At 42.1% G+C, this 20,160-nt stretch overlaps 1 protein-coding gene across 9 annotated transcripts in view; it reads left to right on the top strand.

Moving 5' to 3' along the window:
- Positions 1-20,160, top strand: part of LOC126504268 (T-kininogen 2-like) — a 72,746-nt gene that overhangs the window by 20,693 nt on the left and 31,893 nt on the right. For 2 of the 9 annotated variants that reach the window (XM_050146504.1, XM_050146512.1), the window contains 4 exons: positions 1,464-1,571; positions 1,667-1,753; positions 3,293-3,364; positions 4,980-5,184. The exons of 6 other annotated variants lie outside the window; for them this stretch is intronic. In XM_050146504.1, the coding sequence (XP_050002461.1) occupies positions 1,464-1,571; positions 1,667-1,753; positions 3,293-3,364; positions 4,980-5,072 (360 nt within the window). In that variant the 3' untranslated portion in view covers positions 5,073-5,184. Of the gene's footprint in view, positions 1-1,463; positions 1,572-1,666; positions 1,754-3,292; positions 3,365-4,979; positions 5,185-20,160 lie in introns of those variants that run through there. One more of the 9 variants, XM_050146507.1, reaches the window with a different exon arrangement.

Here is a 20,160-nt window from a genome sequence, read left to right on the forward strand (position 1 = left end):
CCCCAGAAGCTCTGAATTAAATTGAGCTGTCACCACCAGGAAGCCAGGATGGCAACAACTCACACCTGTAATTCTAGTAGTTGGAAGGTTGAGGCAGGAGGTTTGTGATTTTGACAAACACTAGCTACAGACCACTCTGAGTTACATAATGAGATTTTGTCTCAAATAAAGCAATAAAAATTTAAAATGTTGAGAATTTAACTCATAGCACCCATGCCCAGTACAACAAAGATAAAAACATAAAAGCATAAAAAACTATAAAAGGTTTCAGATTTTTTTACAAAATGGGATTGTTGTATATGTTTGTAATTCTCCTTTTTTTTTTTTTTTTGGAAAGACTGTCTTTCCAGGTCAATATGTACAGATGAATTCTTTGCAATAGCTGTGTTATACTCCAAACATGCACATATATGGTTCAATCCTATAGTATATAATTGGATCACAAAACTGAGCTACTGTTTATAGATAAGATTGTGTAGTGTTTAAAACTGTTACCAAAGACAATGAGGAGGACCCTAAGAGGGACAAACATGGATCTACACAGGAGGAGAAAAAGACAAGATCTCCCAAGTAAATTAAGAACGTGGGGATCACAGGACAGGGTAGAAAGGGAAAGGGGAGGAAATAAGGGGAGCAGAGAAAATGTTTAGTTCAATAAAAGCAATTTAAAAATTGTTACTAAATTCTTAACTGGAAGGGCTGCTGAGACGGCTCAGTGGTTTAGAATACTGGCTGCTCTTATGTAGGACTGAAGCTCAATTCTCATAACCAACATGGTGGCCCTCAACCCTTGTAACTCCAGATGTTCTTCTGAGCTATGAGGACACTACTGCACCAGTGTGTTGCCAAGATGTACATGCAAGAACACCCAGACAGCCAAGTGGTGGTGGTGCATGCCTTTAATTCCATAGTAAAGGACTCTACCCAATTAATATCTAGAAATCCTAGATATGCATACAACCCTAAAGTCTGTATCAGAGATTGGTAGCTTGGGGAGTATGACTATTAAAATGGTCAGTACATAATCAAAATGTCAAGGTTCTAACTTTTAACTCATCACAGTAAAATAGTATAATTTGTTAAATTAATCCTTATTAAAAACTTATCTTGGTTTACCCTGTAAAGATATCTTTCTTGTACCTATGATTAATAAAATGCTGATTGGCCAGTAGCCAGGCAGGAAGGAAGTATAGGCAGAATGATCAGGAAGGAAGTAGAGGCGGGGCAAAGAGAACAGGAGAAATTTGAGAAGAGGAAAGCTCAGTCTCTAGTCGTCATCCAGACGTGGCTAACACAGACAAGAATTATGGGTTAATATAAGAATTAAGCAACAAGAAACCTGAGCTAATAGGACAATCAGTTTATGATTAATATAGACCCTTGTGTATTTCATTGGGACTGAATTGCTGGGGGACTGGGTGGGATAGAAACTTCCATCAACATTGTTCTAATTAACGTTACAGGTGGTAGCTGGAATGAGGTATTTTATAGACTTCATAGCCAGAGAAACCAACTGTTCAAAGGCGAATAACATGGAACTGGGACCAGATTGTGAGGTCAAGTCCTCTGGTGTGAGTAGCAGGGGGCCTGGGTGATGCTTTAAAATTCATTGCTCATGGGCCTTATGACTAACGATTTTCCTCTTGGCTTCTGCTTTCCCCATCAGAATGGTCTCAGCTGTAGTGCTGACATATACATGAGACCTTGGGAGAACAAAGTGGAACCGACTGTCAAGTGCCAAGATATACAAGTGGTAGGAGCTAAATTACGGTCTGCTTGGGGTCAATTCTGCCTATGATTCCAAAAAGTCATATCTGGGTATTCAAAATGAATCATTACTGAAAATAAACTGGGGGGAGGGGTATCTCTTTTAAAATAGTAAGAAGTTATACATTTCTATGCTGATCTACCCTGTGTTTTAATAGGTCTTCAAGGGGCTCACACACATGGTTCATGTCTGTAAGGGTGACTCTACATCATCCTTTCAAGTCTTTACAGAGTGCCCATGCGAATAGTGCTTTGTGAGTTGTCAAAGATGGGACACTAAGATTTGAAATGCCAGCCAGGCCATGGTGGCTCATGCCTTTAATCCCAGCACTCAAGAGGCAGAGGCAGACATATCTGTGAATTTGAAGCCAGTCTGGTCTCCAAAGTGAGTTCCAGGACAGCTAGAGCTGTTACACAGAGAAACCCTGCCTCTAAAAACAACAACAACAACAACAACAACAAAAGCAGAACAAAGAAAAAGATTTGAAAAGCTGTGAGGCTCCAGAGTGAATTACATCACTATATCCCTTGTCCAGGCTCTGCAAAGCAAATGTCTCACATATTCTCAACAGTCCTTAGGGCCCTGGGAGGCAGTGCTGCTATTTTTCTTTTACAGAAAAGTGAAGGTAGTTTGTACAGCATCGAGTGAAGGTCTGATCAGAGCTTACCATTTCCATCCTGATCCTCCCGGCTAGAAGATCTGACTTGAACACTGGCTTCTTCTGTCTCCTCTCACAGGTGGTGAAAATGGAGGTGGATCATATTCACGAAGCCATGCTTTCGTGCAAGTTGCCACCTCACTCTCTCTAGTTTAGGTCCTTGTCGTTTGTATACTGTCTGTAAATCATTGTAACAAACCCTGTGATCAAGCTTGCGAGTAAGCTCCAGGGTGGTTCAGCCGAAAAAGTGAAACTGTGACGCTGTTCAGGCCTTTATAGATAAAACCAGTAATAACTGTTGCAGAAATGATATCAGGCCGGGCTGTGGTGGCACATGCCTTTAATCACAGCATTTGGGAATCAGGGACAGGCAGATCTCTGTGAGTTTGAAGCCAGCCTGGTTTACAGAGCGAGGGCCAAAAAAGACTCCAAAGCAACAGAGAAAAATCTGTCTCAAAAACACAAAACAAAACAAAAAACAAGAAAGAAAGAAATTAAATCAGTTAACAAACAGTGTGCTATTACATAGTTCAACCATCCAGTTTTTCCAAATGAAGAAAAACTCTTAGTCTTGGAGTATAATTAAGAACAATAGGCAGGCAAGATTGGGGATGTATCAGTGGTTGAGGCCAACAGGCATAAGGTCTGGGGTTCAGTCTCCAGTACCATAAAGTCCATAAATCTTAAGAACAATTAAAAGAGAAGATATTTTGTTAATTCATTCTTTCTAGAAAATTAATATTGTATTTAAAATCTGGCAAGAATCACTCACTTGTAAGCCAAAATGGCATCACCAGGATCTTAATCTCTGCTTCCCTCATTGATAACCTGATTCTAACAATGCTCCTCTTAATATTCCTCTCTAGATGATGAGGAGACCTCCAGGCTTTTCACCTTTCCGGTCAGTCCAAGTCCAAGAAGCAAAAGAAGGAACAACTGTAAGTCCACCCTATACTGCCATAGTGCAAGAAGAGCAGGATGCAGAACATGAGCGAAGACCCGCTGAGGGGCATGAGAAACAGAAAAAGCATAAGATTGACCATGGTCATAAGCATGGACATGACCAAGGCCATCGGTCCCCAAAGACACATGGCCTTGGCCATGGACATCAGAAGCACCATGGCCTTGGCCATGGATATCAGAAGCAACATGGCCTTGGCCATGGACATCAGCTTAATTTGGATTATCTTAAACCCCAAAGCGAAGACAGTTTTGACCATGAACATAGAGCAGAATGTATTCATAAGCATGGTCATGGCCATAGTAAACACAAAAATCATAACAGAAACAGTGGGAAGCACACTGAGGAAAGAGCAGAGCCTTTGGCAGGCGCTTCTGAAGACAGCTCTACATCCTCTACACAGACACAGGGCAGGACCACCCCTAGCCCTCCCCTAGCTCAGCCCAATGTTGCAGTTTCCTTTTCTGACTGCAAAACTACATCATTTTGTACCCATTGGTGAGTCCACCAGGCACATTGGACAATTATATACCAATGAACACTAAGACACTCTAGTGGTCACTAAACAAATAAACGAGATAAATGGACCTGTAGGAAGGAGGGGGGCACTAACAGGTATGGGAGGGAGAAAACAGAGGGAATAAGAACAATCAGAACTCGCCAGGTGGTCGGGGCACATACATTAATGCCAGCACTAGGGAGGCAGAGGCAGGCATTTCTCTGTGAGTTGGAAGCCAGCCTGGTCTGCAGAGAAAGTTCCAGGATAGGCTCTAAAAGCTACACAAAGAACTGCTGCCTTGAAAAACCAAAGAAAAAACATAACCAGAAAAAAATATATATATACATGAAACTGTCAAAGAACAACATATGTTTGTGCACATATAAATATATATGTATACATAAATGAATATATGTATATATGTCAAATTGTCAAAGAAAAATTTAGCTTGGTAAAAATATTACTGACAATAAACAACCAAAACATATATAAAAATGAAAAGTTTTAAAATACTATAAGGATTAATGGGACTGAAGAGATGGCTCAGCAGTTACCAGCACTCAATGGCTGCTCTTCCAGAGGTCCTGAGCTCAATTACTAGCAACCATATAGTGACTCATGGTGGTAAGGAGATCTGGTGCCCTCCTCTGACATAAGTCATACATGCAGAAACAGCACTCATATACATTATAAATAAATCTTTAAAAGAAAGAATCCCCAGAATGTGAAAGACAGGAAGGGATTCCCACACCACGGAACAAATGGCATCAAGAGATTCCCATACTGCAGAGTTGCCATAAACATTGGATTTAGAAAAGCAAAATATCTACAGACAGGAATAAAGTTAAGAGCAGGAAGGGAAAGTAAAGATGTGGCTTTTGACAACCACGCCATGCTGTGAATGCACTCATTGCTGCTGCTGGTGTTTATTGGAAGCTTTGAGCTCTGAGTGTGTCTTTCATTTCAATATTGTCTACATTTTAAAATAAAGAACCAGTGACTCCAGGAAACATTCTCACCTTGTCAAGCACCTGATCATTTTGCAAATATTGATAATGGACATAAAATTAACAGAGTTTTGATATACTTACAGAGGCCTGCAAACGCCTGCGAGTACAAGGGTAGACGCTCAGGGGCAGAGTCAACGCCTGGGAGAGAGGCAGAATCTTCACACTTGGCACAATAGCCCCAGCATGACCTCAAGTGGACAGAACAGAAGAATCATGGGATACATGTAACATGGAAGAATATCCCTTCATCACTCTGCCTCTGGGTGAAATAAAATACTTACGTGATGAGTTCACAGTGGTCTCCTTTAAGCCACACCTGTACTGTAGCAAACTGAAGCCGTCACCAAAGCTTAAGTCTGGCCACAGAAGCTTACAACCCCACTCTGGAATTCCCCCTAAATTAGACAGCAATCCTTAGATGGACCTCCTTCTTACTGAGACGCCATGCGTGCCAAGTGAAGGGTTAAAGGGTCCCATTCTGCCAGTATCCAAAGCTTTGCTCTTTGTTCTTCACCCTACTCCTGCTTACCAAGCCCATGCTAGGAATGATTTAGACATGCTCAGTAATATTTTTAAATCTGGTGTTACCCAGATAGAAGATAATCTATGTCAATTTGATATATACTAGCTTCTCATAATCATAAAATGTCCAGTGACCATGATGGCATATACTTGTAATACCAGCAGCACTGGGGAGACTGGGAAAGAGAATTGCTGAAAATTTGAGGTCAGCCTGGGTTATATAGTGTAAATCAGCCTGGGATATGTAGAGGAACATAGTCTTGACACTCCTTCACCCAAAGAAAAAAAAAACCTAAGCCCAGTTGTGCGACTTTCCCATAATCCCAGAAACTGGGAAAGAGAGGCAGGTGGATCTCTGAGTTCAAGGCTAGCCTGATATACAGAATTCTAGGACAGTCGGGGCTACCCTAGAAACCCTACCTGCCATCTGAGGACCTACTTGAAGAAATCACTCTCTTCACAAATAGAGCACTCCACTTTCCTCTTTCACATGAACCCCACCATTGCAGGACCTACCTGAAATACATGTTCCTTCCACAGATAAAGCCCTCACCCCAGCTCCATCTGGTGCTTCAACCTGAGCCCAGCACAGCAATAGCCAATATCCCTTAAAACAAAAGCCCTGTAGAGAGACAGACATGGTAGTACATGCCTTTAATCTAGCACTCAGGGGCATCTCTCTGAGTTAAAGCCATCCTGGAAGTCTGCAAAGCAAGTTCCAGGCCATCCAGAGCTACATAGTGAGATCCTGTCTCAAAAATCAAACAAACAAAAACAGCTCTGGAAAGAATATATCTCAATGTAATAAAGGCCACATATGACAAACCCAGGGCCAGGATCATACGAAATGGAGATAAACTTGAAGCAATAATTCTTGCTTGGTAACTGTTTTGCATATGTAATTTTACTATGTTAAAGTTAAAATATTCCTTTTTATTTAGGCAGACAAGGGGAGGTGATGTGGGATTCCCCTCTGTATGCTATAAATATATTTTGTTACCATTGGTTAATAAGGAACCTGATTTGGGCTATTTCAGTGAAGAATAGAGCAAGGCAGGAATTCTTAGCAGAGATAAAGGAGAAAAGAAGGCAGAGTCAGATAGATGCCATGTAGCTGCCAAAGGGAACAGAAGTACCCAGAAACCGTGCCAGTAAACCACGAGCCTCATGGTAATACACAGAATAATAGAAATGGGTTAATTCAATATATAAGAACTATCTAGATATATTCCTAAGTTACTGGCCAAACAGTATTATTATAATTAATATTATTTCTGTGTGATTATTTCGTGTCTGGGCAGCTGGGAACAAATGAGCAGCCTTTGCCTACATACAGTCATTTGATTTTTATTTTTAAAGATGCCAACGTTACACACTGGAGAAAAGATATTGTCTTCAACAAAATTGTGTGGAGAAATGGAATTTCCACACCAAAAAAACGAAAATGATATTCTTATCTCTCACTCTACACAAAAATCAGCTCCAGATGCCTCAAAGATCTCAGTGTAATACCTGAAACTTCAAGAAGAAAAAGAAGGGCATACACAACAAGACACAGTCACGTGGAAGGGCTCTCTGAGTAGGACCCATGGTGTTCAGCAAGGAAGGCAAATGGGACAAAGGGGGCTTCAGCTTCTGTAAACAAAGGAAACACTCAAGTGAAGAAGTGGCCTTCAGGATGAGAAGTCACACATCAAACAGGGTGAACATGGTGGCATGCAGGCAGACATGATGTTGGAGAGATACCCAACAGTTCAATGCTTTGCACAGGCAACAGGAAGCAAACTGTATCATTGGACATGGCTTGTGCATACATGGGACTTCAAAGCCAGCCTCCCCAGTGACACACACAAGGTCACACCTACAGCAAAAAAGAACCTCCTAATTGCGACAATTTCTTCGGGAGCCATTTCTTTTAATCCTTCACATACCCTATGACCCAGTTCTATCTACCACTCCCGGCATACAGTCAAAGGACCCTGTATCCTAGATAGAGATCTGTATAACCAACCATGTTCATAGCTGCCCTGTTGACAATACCTAGGAAATGGAACCAGCCTTGATGTCATCCAACAGATGAATGGATGATGAAAATATGGCCTAATTACACAATGGAATTCTATTTAGCACTAAAAAAAAGAAAAGAAATTTGCAAATTTGTAGAAAAATATGAAACTAGACAATACTGTACCAAGTACAGTATCCAAGGCTTGGAAAGACATGCTGTAGGACTTTTCTCATATGTGAGTTTTAGATTCAAAGTTTAAACTTCTGTGTTTAAATTGGAGTGAATATTATAGAGGCCAGGAGTCAAGGAAGCAACCATGAGGTAGAGGTGGTGGCGGTGTAAGAAGAAAACTAAAATAGGAGAAGAGTAAAATGTGTATCCCAAAGAAATAGAGGGGAGATGATGTGGTGGTACTTGGGAGACAGAGGCAAGATAATCTCTGTGAGTTCAAGGCCAGCCTGGTCTGCAAGGCAAGTTTCAGGACAGCCAGGATTGAGAGACAGAGAAACTTTGACTCAGAAAGAAAAAAAGAAAAAGAGAGAGAGAGAGAGAGAGAGAGAGAGAGAGAGAGAGAGAGAGAGAGAGAGAGAGAGGAAAATGCTGAGGTGGTGATTCGAAAAGGAATTCTTAAGTGTGTTCCATCAGAATGGCCTGTGACCATGTCTGTGGGCATTGTCTTGATTCATGATTGATGTGGGAGGGACCAGGCCCCTCCGGGTGGGCCCATTCCTGAGCTGGTGGTCCTAGGTTATATAACAAAACAGACTGGCAAGCCATGGAACGCAAGCCAGTATAGAACATCCCTGCATTGTCTCTGGTTCAGTTCCCCCCCCCCCCCAGGTTCTTGCCTTGATTTCTTGTCCTGGTTTCTCTCAATGACAGACTATAATCTGTAAGCTAAAATGAACCTTTTTTCTCACCAAGCTGCTGTGTATATAATAAGACCGACTGTTGAAGAGAGCACACTTTCTATCAGAACACAGAGAAATTAAGTTAGAGGTAGGCTGGATGCTTCCTCCCTGGTGGCCAGTGTTCATGATGCTCATAAATGCTATGCAAGATATTAGGAAGAGAAGTCATTAACCATCTAACAGAGATATGGACCATTGACTTGCCAGCCAAAATACACTCATGGGTACAATAGTGTCATGTATATTTTAGGGGTAACCAACTGCTTCCTGATGGGATCTGAGTCATGCTTCATGGGAGGGAATACATGCCTTATACTATAAACAAGGTCAAAAATCTATGACTAGGGGTAAATTCCTAAGGTGGAATCTAGTACTGATGTTTTGCTAAATGGACAATTAGTCAGCTGGTAGCATATACCTTTAATCCCAGCACTTGGAAAGAAGAAGCAGGTTGATTACTATGATTTTGAGGCTAGCCTGGTCTACATAGTGAGTTCCAGGACAGCCAGTGCTATATAGAGAGACACTAGAACAAAACTCAAACACTAAATGGGCAATTAAATTATCTTCTAAATACTTACATTCATAGCTAGAGATTGGCACAACTATCAGAAAAGCCCCTTGGAGATGTGCGCAACAGTTAAAGCAGGGACTCACACCACACCAGAGTTCTAAGACTATAGTAAAACTTGAGAACTACAAACTAACAGGGACATCTCTAGCACTCCAGGACTCAGGGAGCATTGTGGAAGAGGGAAGTATAAACACCATGAGGGCTGGAGTGTTGTAGAAAATTATTTTAAGATGCGTTACATTTGCTTATGCTGTGGAATATTTGTTTGATGATACAAAGATGTGTTCCATTCTTTGTTTCAGTTCTTTAACTCTGTGAAGCTATAATTCTTTGCCTGTCTAAGACACCTGATTGGTCTAATAAAGAGTTGAATGGCCAATAGTGAGGCAGAAGAAATGATAGGTAGAGTTGGCAAGCAGAAAGAATAAAGAAGAGGAGAAATCTAGGAAAAGAAGATCAATGAGCCAGAGAAGTAGAGGAAGTTTATCTAGAGGGCAGGAGAGCTGAGTGTTTAAGAGCATAGTCTGTTCTTCCAAAGGAACCAGACTTGATTCTGAGTACCCATGTGACAGCTTACAACTGTATCTTTAGTTCCAGGGGACCTGAGACACAGATATGCAGGCATGCAAAACACCCATACTCATAATAAAAATAAAACTTTAAAGTTTATCTACAATTTAAGTGATTGAATCCATTTCTTATTGCATATATGGTCTGTAGATGAAAGAAACCGTACAGTTGGCTGTGGTGGGCACCTCACATTCCTCCCTGTTCCCCAGGGCAGTACGGATCTGTGCATATGGAGACAGAGGACACATTGCAGGAGTCGGTTCTTTCCTACCATGTGCGCCCTGGATATTGGGCTCAGGTATCGGGAACCGGCCATAACTTGCCTTGTTTCTTGTCAGCTTTTCTTAACTTAAATTATCCCAATTACCTTCTGCCTCTGGACTTTTTCCTTTTCTTACTTCTGTATATCTTACTTTCACTTTTACTCCACAGCTGACTGGATAGCAGAGTGGCTACCATGATGATAATGGACTAAACCTCCTAACTATAAGCCAGCCCCAATTAAATATTTTCCTTTGTAAGAGTTGCCGTGATCATGGTGTCTCTTTGGACAATAGAAACTCTAACTAAGAGAGCAGTTATAAACATGAAATTCAAAAAATGGTTAGTTTTTTTAGGGGTGGGCAGTAAGAGAATGAAAAAACCAAATGAATAATAATGGTTTTACCATTAAAAAGGGCAGGGGATAATTACAGCTTCAACCTCTGAAATACATCTGTCCTATGCATGGCTCACATGCAATATCATTGTTTTAAGGAAGTATAGTTATAATGGTAAAAACCTGCAATCCTGGTACACAGGAGGCTGACTCAGGATGATCACTAGTTCAGGTTCCCCCTGGGCTGCATGGGGAGATGAAAATCAGGTCATCAGGTATGGCACAAGCCCCTTTACCCATCGGGCCGTTTAGTTTGGCACACAATGCTTAGAAGCTATTGTGAAGAACAGGCCAGTGGAGTCTCCCTTCTAAATGACTCCGGGAAACATTGCCTACATGCAATGTAGCTCCAGACAAGTTTAAGGAGGGAAAGCCAGTTCAGGAACAGAGGACAGGACCACAAATACAGACCAGAGAAGGCAGTGGCTGCTGTCACTCTGAACTCCAGGCTTGCATTTCCAATACATCTACTTAAGCCAACAGGGCCATTTAGTGACAGCTTTATAAAGGAGAAAGAAGAAACATCCTGATCCTTAAGGAGAGGATTTAGAAATCACTATTTGAAGCTGTTTATTCAAATACGTAGATTAAAGGACATAAGAGAACATCTGAGGTAGTTATGAGACATGGAGCAACCAGACATACAAAATGAAAGAAAGGTAAAAAGCCATGAGGCAAATGTAGATGAATATAAATGGATTAATTTAAAATATAAGACCAACACCTAGGGCAGAGAGGGTCTGAGAAAACAGGCTCCACTGGGAGCAGAAGCAAGGAACAAATCCAGTCCTGGGAGCAAACCCAGTCCTGGGACACTAGTAGACCAGGATTGACCCAACGACCTGACTCAGAGTCCGTGATCTTCACCAGAACCGGAGTGGGACTGAACCAGCTACCTAGGACACAGGAGCAGAAGCCAGGAGCAAACCTAGTCCTGGGACATGATGGATCTTGATTGAGCCAGTGATTAGATCCAGAGTCAGCGATCTCCATCAGAACAGGTACAGGGGAGTAACTGCTGAGCAAGTGAGCCAGAGCCAGAGACTGCTGGGAACATGAATCTGAGACCTTCAATGGAGTAGACCTAAGCCAACACCCTGGTGGGTCTGGGTGAGAGTCTAGGACCTACCAGGAACTAGGCCTGAGCCAGGACCTCTGCTAGTCTGGGCGTGAGTGAACCTGGGTCCTCTGAGGGAATAGGCAGGAACCAGCGATCTCAGCAGGACCAGGCGTGAGTCTGAGACTTCAGAGAGAGTGGGCCTGAGTCAGGACCTTTGTGGGTCTGGGCATTGGTCTGGGACATCAAAGGCAATAGGTCGGAACCTGGAACCCCTGCAGGTCTGAGGGTTCAGGCACACCTGAGCCTGGGATTTCCAAGGCAGTAGACCAGAACCAGAAACCTTTCCAGGTCCAGTTTCAACCCATGGACTTCTGCAGGAGGGAATCCAGACCAGGATTTACAGAAACAGATCAAAGCCAGCAGCCTAGGCCAAAGAAGGTCTGAGACGGCAAACTCTAAGGGAGCAGAGCAAAGCACCGGAGTGCTGAGTGATCTTCAGGAACACTGAGTAACCAACGCGGTAACTAGAACTGTGGCACTGACTGTACCATGAGGAACAACCACCTGAGCTTTGGATTCACTGGCACCTAGAAGATTATTCAACAGAATCTCAGACAGCCCCAACCACACCTATTAGAGGAAAAGATGAGTAGAAAAGGTAAGATCACATGAGCAACACAAAGAGCAACACAACACCAGTAAAACCTAAAAACCCTACAACAGAAAGACCTGAACAACTAAATATGGATGAACCAGAAGAAAATGATCTAAAAAATAACCTCAAGAGAATGTTTGATTCTTAAAAATAAAATGAGAAATTCCCTTAAAGAAATGGAGGAAACAAACAAAAAATTGGAAGATATCAGCAAATCACTTAAAGAAAATGAAGAAAAAGAAATCAAACATATAAAAGAAACTATCCAGGACTTGAAAATTGAAATAGAAACAATAGAGAAAACACAAGCCGAAGGAATTATAGAAACAGAAATCATGAGAAAAAGATCAGGAACCACACATGCAAGCTTGAACAGCAGAACACAAGAAATGGAAGAGAGAATCTCAAGTGCTGAAGATACAAGAGAGGAAATAGACTCATCAGTTAAAGAAAATTTTAAATCAAAATCAAACAAAATATCCATGAAATATGTACACCATGAAAAGACCAAATCTTAGAATAACAGGTACAGAAGAAGGAGAAGTTCAACTCAAAGGCACAGAAAATCTATTTAACAAAATCATAGAAGAAAACTTTCCCTAACTAAAGAAAGATATGCCTATGAAGATACAAGAAGCTTATAGAACACCAAATAGACTGGATCCAAAAATGTCCTCTCACCACATAATAATCAAAACACTAAACATAGAGAGTAAAGAAAGAATATTAAGAGCTGCAAAGGAAGAAGGTCAAGTAACATTTAAAGGAAGGCCTATTAGAATTACACCTGACTTCTCATTGGAGACAATGAAAGTCAGAAGGTCATGGTCAAGCATTATGCAGACATTAAGAGACCACAGATGCCAGCCCAGACTACTTACTATACCCAACAAAACTGTCGATCACCATAGAAAGACAAAACAAGATAGTCCATGACAAATCTAGATTTTACCAACACCTAGCCACAAACCCAGCCCTACACAAATTACTAGAAGGAAAACTCCAACCCAAGGAAGATTGCTACACCAACAAAAACACAGACAATTGATGATCTCATTACAGCAAATCCCAAAGAAGAAAAAATGCACAAATTAACATCACCAATGATAAAAACTAAATTAACAGTAGACAGTAAACACTGGTCATTAATATCCCTTAATGTAAATGGACTCAACTCACCTATAAAAAGGCACAGGCTAACAGATTGGATACAACAACAAAATCCATCCGTCTTCTGCATACAAGAAACACATCTCAAACTCAAAGACAGACATCATCTCAGAGTAAAGGGTTTGGGAAAATATACCAATCAAATGGACCTAAGAAACAAGTGGGTGTAGCTATTCTAATATCTAACAAAATAGACTTCAAGCTAAAATCAGTCAAAAGAGACAAAGAAGGTCATTTTATATTAGTCACAGGAAAAATCCATCAAGAGGAAATTTCAATACTGAACATCTGTGCCTCAAATACAAGGACACCCTCATATACCAAAGAAACACTTCTAAAGCTTAAATAATATATTAAACCCCACACACTAATAGTGGGAGACTTCAACACTCCTCTCTCACCACTGGACAGTTCATCAGACAAATAAATGAACAGAGAAATAAATAACAGCTGTTATGTCTCAAGTGGACTTAACAGACATCCATAGAATATTCCATTCAAACATAAAAGAATATACCTTCTTCTCAGCACCTCATAGAACCTTCTCAAAAATTGACCACATACTCAACAAAACAAACCTCAACAAATACAAAAAGAAATTGGAATAACCCAATGTACCTTATCAGATCACCATGCTTTAAAACTAGAAGTCAACAGTAATACTAATTTCAGAAAACCCACAAACACATTGAAATTAAACAATGCTCACCTGAATCATCAATGGGTAAAGGGGGAAATTAAAGACTTCCTAAAATTCAATGAAAATGACCACACAATACACCCAAATTTATAGGACACAATGAAAGCAGTGTTAAGAGGCAAGTTCATAGCACCTAACGCCTACATAAAGAAGCTGGACAAATCCCACACTAGTAAATTAACAGAACATTTGAAAACTTTAGAACAAAAAGAAGCAAACTCACCTAAGACAACTAGACAGCAGAAAATAATCAAACTGAGAGCTGAAATCCACCAAATAGAAACAAAGAAAACAATACAAAGAATCAATGAGACAAAGAGTTGGTTCTTTGAGAAAATCAACAAAATAGACAAACATTTACCCAAACTAACCAAAAGGCACACAGAGAATATCCAAATTAACAAAATCAGAAATGAAAAGGGGGACATAACAACAGACACAGAGGAAATACAGAGGATCATCAGGTCATATTTTGAAAACCTTTACTCCACAAATTGAAAAATGTAAAGGAAATGGACAACTTTCTGGATAAATATCACTTACCAAAATTAAATCAAGACCAGATAAGCAGATTACACAGACCTATAACTGCTGAAGAAATAGAAACAGTCATCAAAAGTCTCCCAACCAAAAAAGCCCAGGACCAGATGGTTTCAGTTCAGAATTCTACAAGATTTTCAAAGAAGAACTAATACCAATATTCCTCAAATTATTCCACACAATAGAAACCGAGGGAACATTGCCAAACTCTTTTTATGAGGCTACAATTACCCTGATACCCAAACAATAGAAAGAATATCTGCAGAAATTTGGGTATGCCAAGAAATTTGATTTAAGAAAGGTGATTGCTGCCGGGCATAGTGATGCATGCCTGTGACCTCATCACTTGGGGGTGTGAAGCAGGACGCTCAATTCCAAGCCAGCCTGGATTTTCACATCCTAGGATCTGTTCTTAAACAGGAAAGGGAAGGAACAAGGGAAAGAAAAAGGAAAGGGGAGGGGAATGGAATGGAGGAGAATGGAGCAGAAGGGAATGGAGGGAAGAGGAACTGAGGGGAAGAGAATGGAGGGGAGGAGGACGGAGGGGAAGGGAATGAAGGGGAGGTAAAGGGAGAGAAAGGAAGGAAAGGGAAAGGAAGAAATTCCTATCATTGAAAATAACAACAGAAACAAACCAAAACAAGAAATCTCTGGATTCCCACATCCTACTGACCCAGTCCTTTCTTGCCATCCTCAGGGAGACACCACCATCTACTACTTTGTCCTAGATGTGAAAGAATCTGACTGGTGGGTCCTATCCACAAAATCCGAGAATGACTGTTTGGAAGCTTCATGGCCAACTGAAATATTAAGTAAAGGCATCATGCGTAGAGGTCCAACAAGTACCAGCAGGCAGGGACAGCCTGGTGTCTGTGCAGCTTGACTGACTGATCCTGACAAGTTACTTTAAATATCAGTTCTTCTGTCTGTAATACAGAACCTGGTGTCCCCTGCACACCGCACTTACATGAGCTGTATTCAGACCTGGTCCTCTGACACCGTGGCCTCACCCTCTTTCTTCTTCTTCAGTCTCCTCAGCCCTGAACAACACCAAAGACAGCCCTGTGCACCTGGATTACCTTGAAGAGTCCGAGGTTCACAGGCAACAATCCCATAACGCCCTGGACAAGTAGAAAGGGGAGAACGATGGCTTTGACTCTTTCCGAGTGGACTGAGTTGTTGAAATAGGAGCAGCGGGGCTGCGTCCCCAGCACCCCAGCTGCCTGCTAGCTCATGCCCGAAATAACAACACACAAACTGTATTCATTTAAACACCGCTTGGCCCATTTCTATCTAGCCTCTTCTCTGCTAACTCTCGCACCTGGATTAACCCATTTCTAGTAATGTGTGTAAGCACCCCAAGGTGCGCTTACCGGGAAGATTCTTGCCTACGTCCATCCTGGGTCGGAGCTGCCTGGGAGAGCGGAGCCTGGCATCTCTGCTCCAGAGAGCAGAGCTGTCAAGTCTCTCTGGGAGAGCTGAGCATGGCGTCTCTGCTCCAGAGAGCAGAGCTGTTGGGTCTGACCTCACTTCCTCTTCCTCCCAGAATTCTATTCTGTTTACTCCACCCACCTATGTTCTAATCAATAAAATGGGCCAAGCCAGTTTCTTTATTAGCCAATGACCTTCCTCCATCACCGAGTAGAGAGGGTTATAAAAGCGGTGAGTTTTCCCTGCTCCGACCTGGTGCAGGGAGCTGAGGGGCACACACCGTCTACCTGCCTCACCTGGCCAGCTTCCTTTCTGACAGTCACAGCCTTCGATGCTCGGCCACCAGCAAGTGATGGAGGAAGATCATTGGTTAAAAAATAAAGAAACTGCTTGGGTGGCCCTCATAGGTTAAAACATAGGTGTGAGGAGTAAACAGAACAGAATGCTGGAAGGAAGAGGAATTGAGCTCAGAGACGCCATGCTCCCCTCTCCTGGGCAGACGCGATAGCTCTGCTCTCCGAGATGCACATGATGAAGCAAGCCACCAGGTCAGACATGCTGAATCTTTCCCGGTAAGACCGGTGGTACACAGTTTATTAGAGATGGGTTGATCGGAATATCAGAATTAGCCAGTAAGGGCTAGAGCTAATGGGCCAAGCAGTGTTTAAAAGAATACAGTTTGTGTGTTGTTATTTCGAGACATAAGCTAGCAGGTGTCTGGGGTGCTGGAGACGCAGCCCCGCCACTCCTATTACAACAAGCAAGGCCAAGGCACAGCTTTTCTACAACTTCTTTTGCTTGAGAGAGAGTAGAATGAGAAAACACTGAACATCTGAAAGGAAAAAGAAAAGAATCCAAAGGAAAGGCAAGAGCATGATGGGATTATCCGAGCATTGAAAAACCATCCAATTTTAGCCTTCTTATATTATGGTTAGAATACTGAGGCTCAAAAAAACAAAAACAAAAACAAAATCCTTACCATGACCATCATTGTCATTGATGCTGCCTCACAGACCACAAATTCTAGTGCCTCCCACACAGAATTGTCTGGTAGAACAGCCACTTGATGGTTGGTCTTTGCTTTTTTTTTTTTTTTTTGAACAGAAGAAGTTCAAATGGCCAAAAGACACTTAAGGTCATGCTCAACCTCCTTAGCGATCAGGGAAATGCAAATCAAAACAACTTTGAGATACCATCTTATACCTGTCAGAATGGCTAAAATCAAAAACACAAATAATAGCCCATGCTGGAGAGGATGCGGAGTAAGGGGAACACTCATCCATTGCTGGTGGGAATGCAAACTTGTGCAACCACTTTGGAAATCAGTGTGGCAGTTTCTCAGGAAATTCAGGATCAACCTACGCCAGAATCCAGCAATACCATTCTTGGAAATATGCCCAAGAGATGCCCTATCATACTACAAAAACATTTGTTCAACTATGTTCATAGCAGCATTATTTGTAATAGCCAGAACATGGAAACAACCTAGATGTTTCAATGGAAGAATGAATAAAGAAAGTGTGAAATATATACGCATTAGAGTACTACTCAGCGGTTAAAAAAAATGACATCTTGAATTTTGCATGCAAATAGATGGAAATAGAAAACACTATCCTGAGTGAGGTAACCTAGACAAAGAGATGAATATGGTATATACTCACTCATAAGTCGATTATAGCCATAAATAAAGGATATTGAGCCTATAATTCGTGGTCCTAGAGAAGCTAAATAAGGTGAACCCAAAGAAAAACATATAATTATCCTCTTGGATATTGGAAGTAGACAAGATTGCCAGGCAAAAATTGGGAGCTTGGGGGTGGGGGTAGGGTGGGGGTTAGGGAAGATGGGGAGAGAAAAGTGAAAGGAGGAGGATGGGGAGAGCTTGGGGGAATGGGATGGTTGGGATGGAGCAGGGAAGTATATATCTTAATTAAGGGAGCCATTTCATGGTTGGCAAGAGACTTGACTCTAGAGGGGTTCCCAGGTATCCAAGGAGATGTCCCCAGCTTGTTCCTTGGGCAGCTGAGGAGAGGGCACTTGAACTGGCCCTATCCTATACCCACACTGATGAATATCTTGCATATCACCATAGAACCTTCATCTGGTGATGGATGGATATAGAGTCCACATTGGAGCACTGACTGAGCTCCCAAGGTCCAAATGAGGAGCCCAAAGAGGGAGAACATGAGCAAGGAAGTCAGGGCCGCGAGGGTGCGTCCACCCACTGAGACAGTGGGGCTGATCTAATGGGAGCTCACCAAGGCCAGCTGGACTGGGACTGATGGAGCACGTGATCAAACCAGACTCTCTGAACATGGCGGACAAGGAAGGCTGACTGAGAAGCCAAGGACAACGGCACTGGGTTTCGGTTCTACTGCACATACTGGCTTTGTGGGAGCCTAGTCTGTTTGGATGCTCATCTTACTAGACCTGGATGGAGGGGGGTGGACTTGGACTTCCCACAGGGCAGGGAACCCTGACTGCTCTTTGGAATGGAGGGGGAGGGGGAGGTGGGAGGGGGAGGGAAATGGGAGGAGGTGAAAATTTTTAATAAAAAAAAAATAAAACCCTGACTAACACAGAGAAAAAAAAGAGCAAATAGGCTGAAAGGGGCTTAATAAAATGAGAATCAAGCATAAATGTTGAAGGTAACATGGATATTGCTCGATAGCGTGTGTTGTTTGTTATCTGGGTCATTTTGATGTAGGAGAAGCTTGAAGGGGAAACACTGATGCTGTAAAGGATTTACAAATAAACATTCTTCAGGAAGTAGAATTGAGTTGAAGGAGCGCTGCCTCTGACAACCGCAAGGTTAGTGTACTGAGCACACTTGTTAGAAACACAACAGAAATTCTTGTGCCATAATTGAAATGGTGGCATGTGCTGTGGTTGTAGGGAAACCTACACGCGTGGAGGGTTTGACTAGTTTAACCGTGCACTGACACAGAGGACGTGGAATAGCAATGTAATCAATGGAACAGTAATTGTACCTATTGCATAGCTGGTGAAGGGCTGGCTCCAACAAGGAGCAAGCAAGCGTTAGGTCGCTAATGCTCAGACTTTCTTTGCTTCCCCATAATCACAGCCTTGTGTGCTACTGTTATTTAATAGAACCCCTGCTGAATTGATTATGTCTGTGTTTTCCTTCGGGGTTTTGTAAGCCAGATGATTTGGCCATAGGTTGGAAGACAAGTCACATGATTGAGACACGCGCAGACAGGCTGCAAAAGATTTGAATAACTGCTTAGGCTTGACGGCCTTAAACCTGCTGTCCTAGGTTTAACAAGTGATGTGGGAGTGTCATATATCAATCTGTTGATTTCATTGGCTGAGCAATAAAGAAACTGCTTGGCCCTCATAGGTTAAAGCATTGGTGGGAGGAATAAACAGAATAGAATTCTGGGCGGAAGAGGAAGTGAGGTCAGACTCTGCTCTGCTCCCGGAGAGACAACAGCTCTGCTCTCTGGAGCAGAGACACCAGAATGGACGGAGGCTGGAATCTTCCCAGTCAGCGCACCTTGGGGTGCTTACACACATCATTAGAAATGGGCTAGTCCAGGTGCGAGAATTAGCCTGTAAGGGTTAGAGTTCATGGGCCAAGCAGTTCTTAAATGAATACAGTTTGTGTGTTGTTATTTCGGGCATAAGCTAGCCAAGCGGCCGGGGTATTGGGGACGCAGCCCCGCCGCTCCTATTTCAACAAACAAGATCCTCTTACCTAGGAGATATATGGCGGCTCCACTGTGACTCTTGCGACTTCAGCGTTTCCCAGCCCTTGCTGAAACCAGCTCTTCCTCAGGTGTGCAGTTGTAGGACAGTTCTCTTTGTTGGAGACATGAATGGATGGACATGCACACTGGCTATTTCATTCCCCTTTGTGCTTCTGTAGAAGTGCAGTGGATTTGTGTAACCTTTTACAATACCTGAATTTATTTCCCATTAGAAATTGATAACGTACCAACCAGGAGCACATGTCTTCCTACACAATGTGCCCATAATTGCTGCTTCTGTAGAATAGTGTACGTTCTTGAACTAATTAGGGTCCATGCTAGAGTCTTTACTCATGCAGCTAAAGAACTGAACTTTTCTGTTTGTTATTAATATCCGTGACTTTTGCTGGCCTTGTACAATTATGGCATGACACGTAGGCTTATCTTTAGCTCTGTGCAGAACATCTCATTCTGACGTCCACAAAAATTACAATACATATAATTTATAAAAAACCTTCTAACTGTAGAATCTGTGCTTTCACGATCAACCTAGGCTGCTTCTGAACATGCCGACATCCTGTTAGTATGCTTCTGTACATATCAATTCCCGTTAGCCTGCTTCTGTACACACTGACATCCCGTTAACCTGCTTCTGAACACACTGGCATTTCATAAGTAATGCTGTGTGGGAGGTTTGTACATTGTCCTCATGTTCACAAACATAGAAACCATTGTAATTGGTCCAGTAGCATTGC

This window comes from Alexandromys fortis, unplaced genomic scaffold, assembly GCF_014885135.2.
Source record: "Alexandromys fortis isolate MF-2015 unplaced genomic scaffold, M_Fortis_MF-2015_v1.1 scaffold_56, whole genome shotgun sequence".
Taxonomy (NCBI): domain Eukaryota; kingdom Metazoa; phylum Chordata; class Mammalia; order Rodentia; family Cricetidae; genus Alexandromys; species Alexandromys fortis.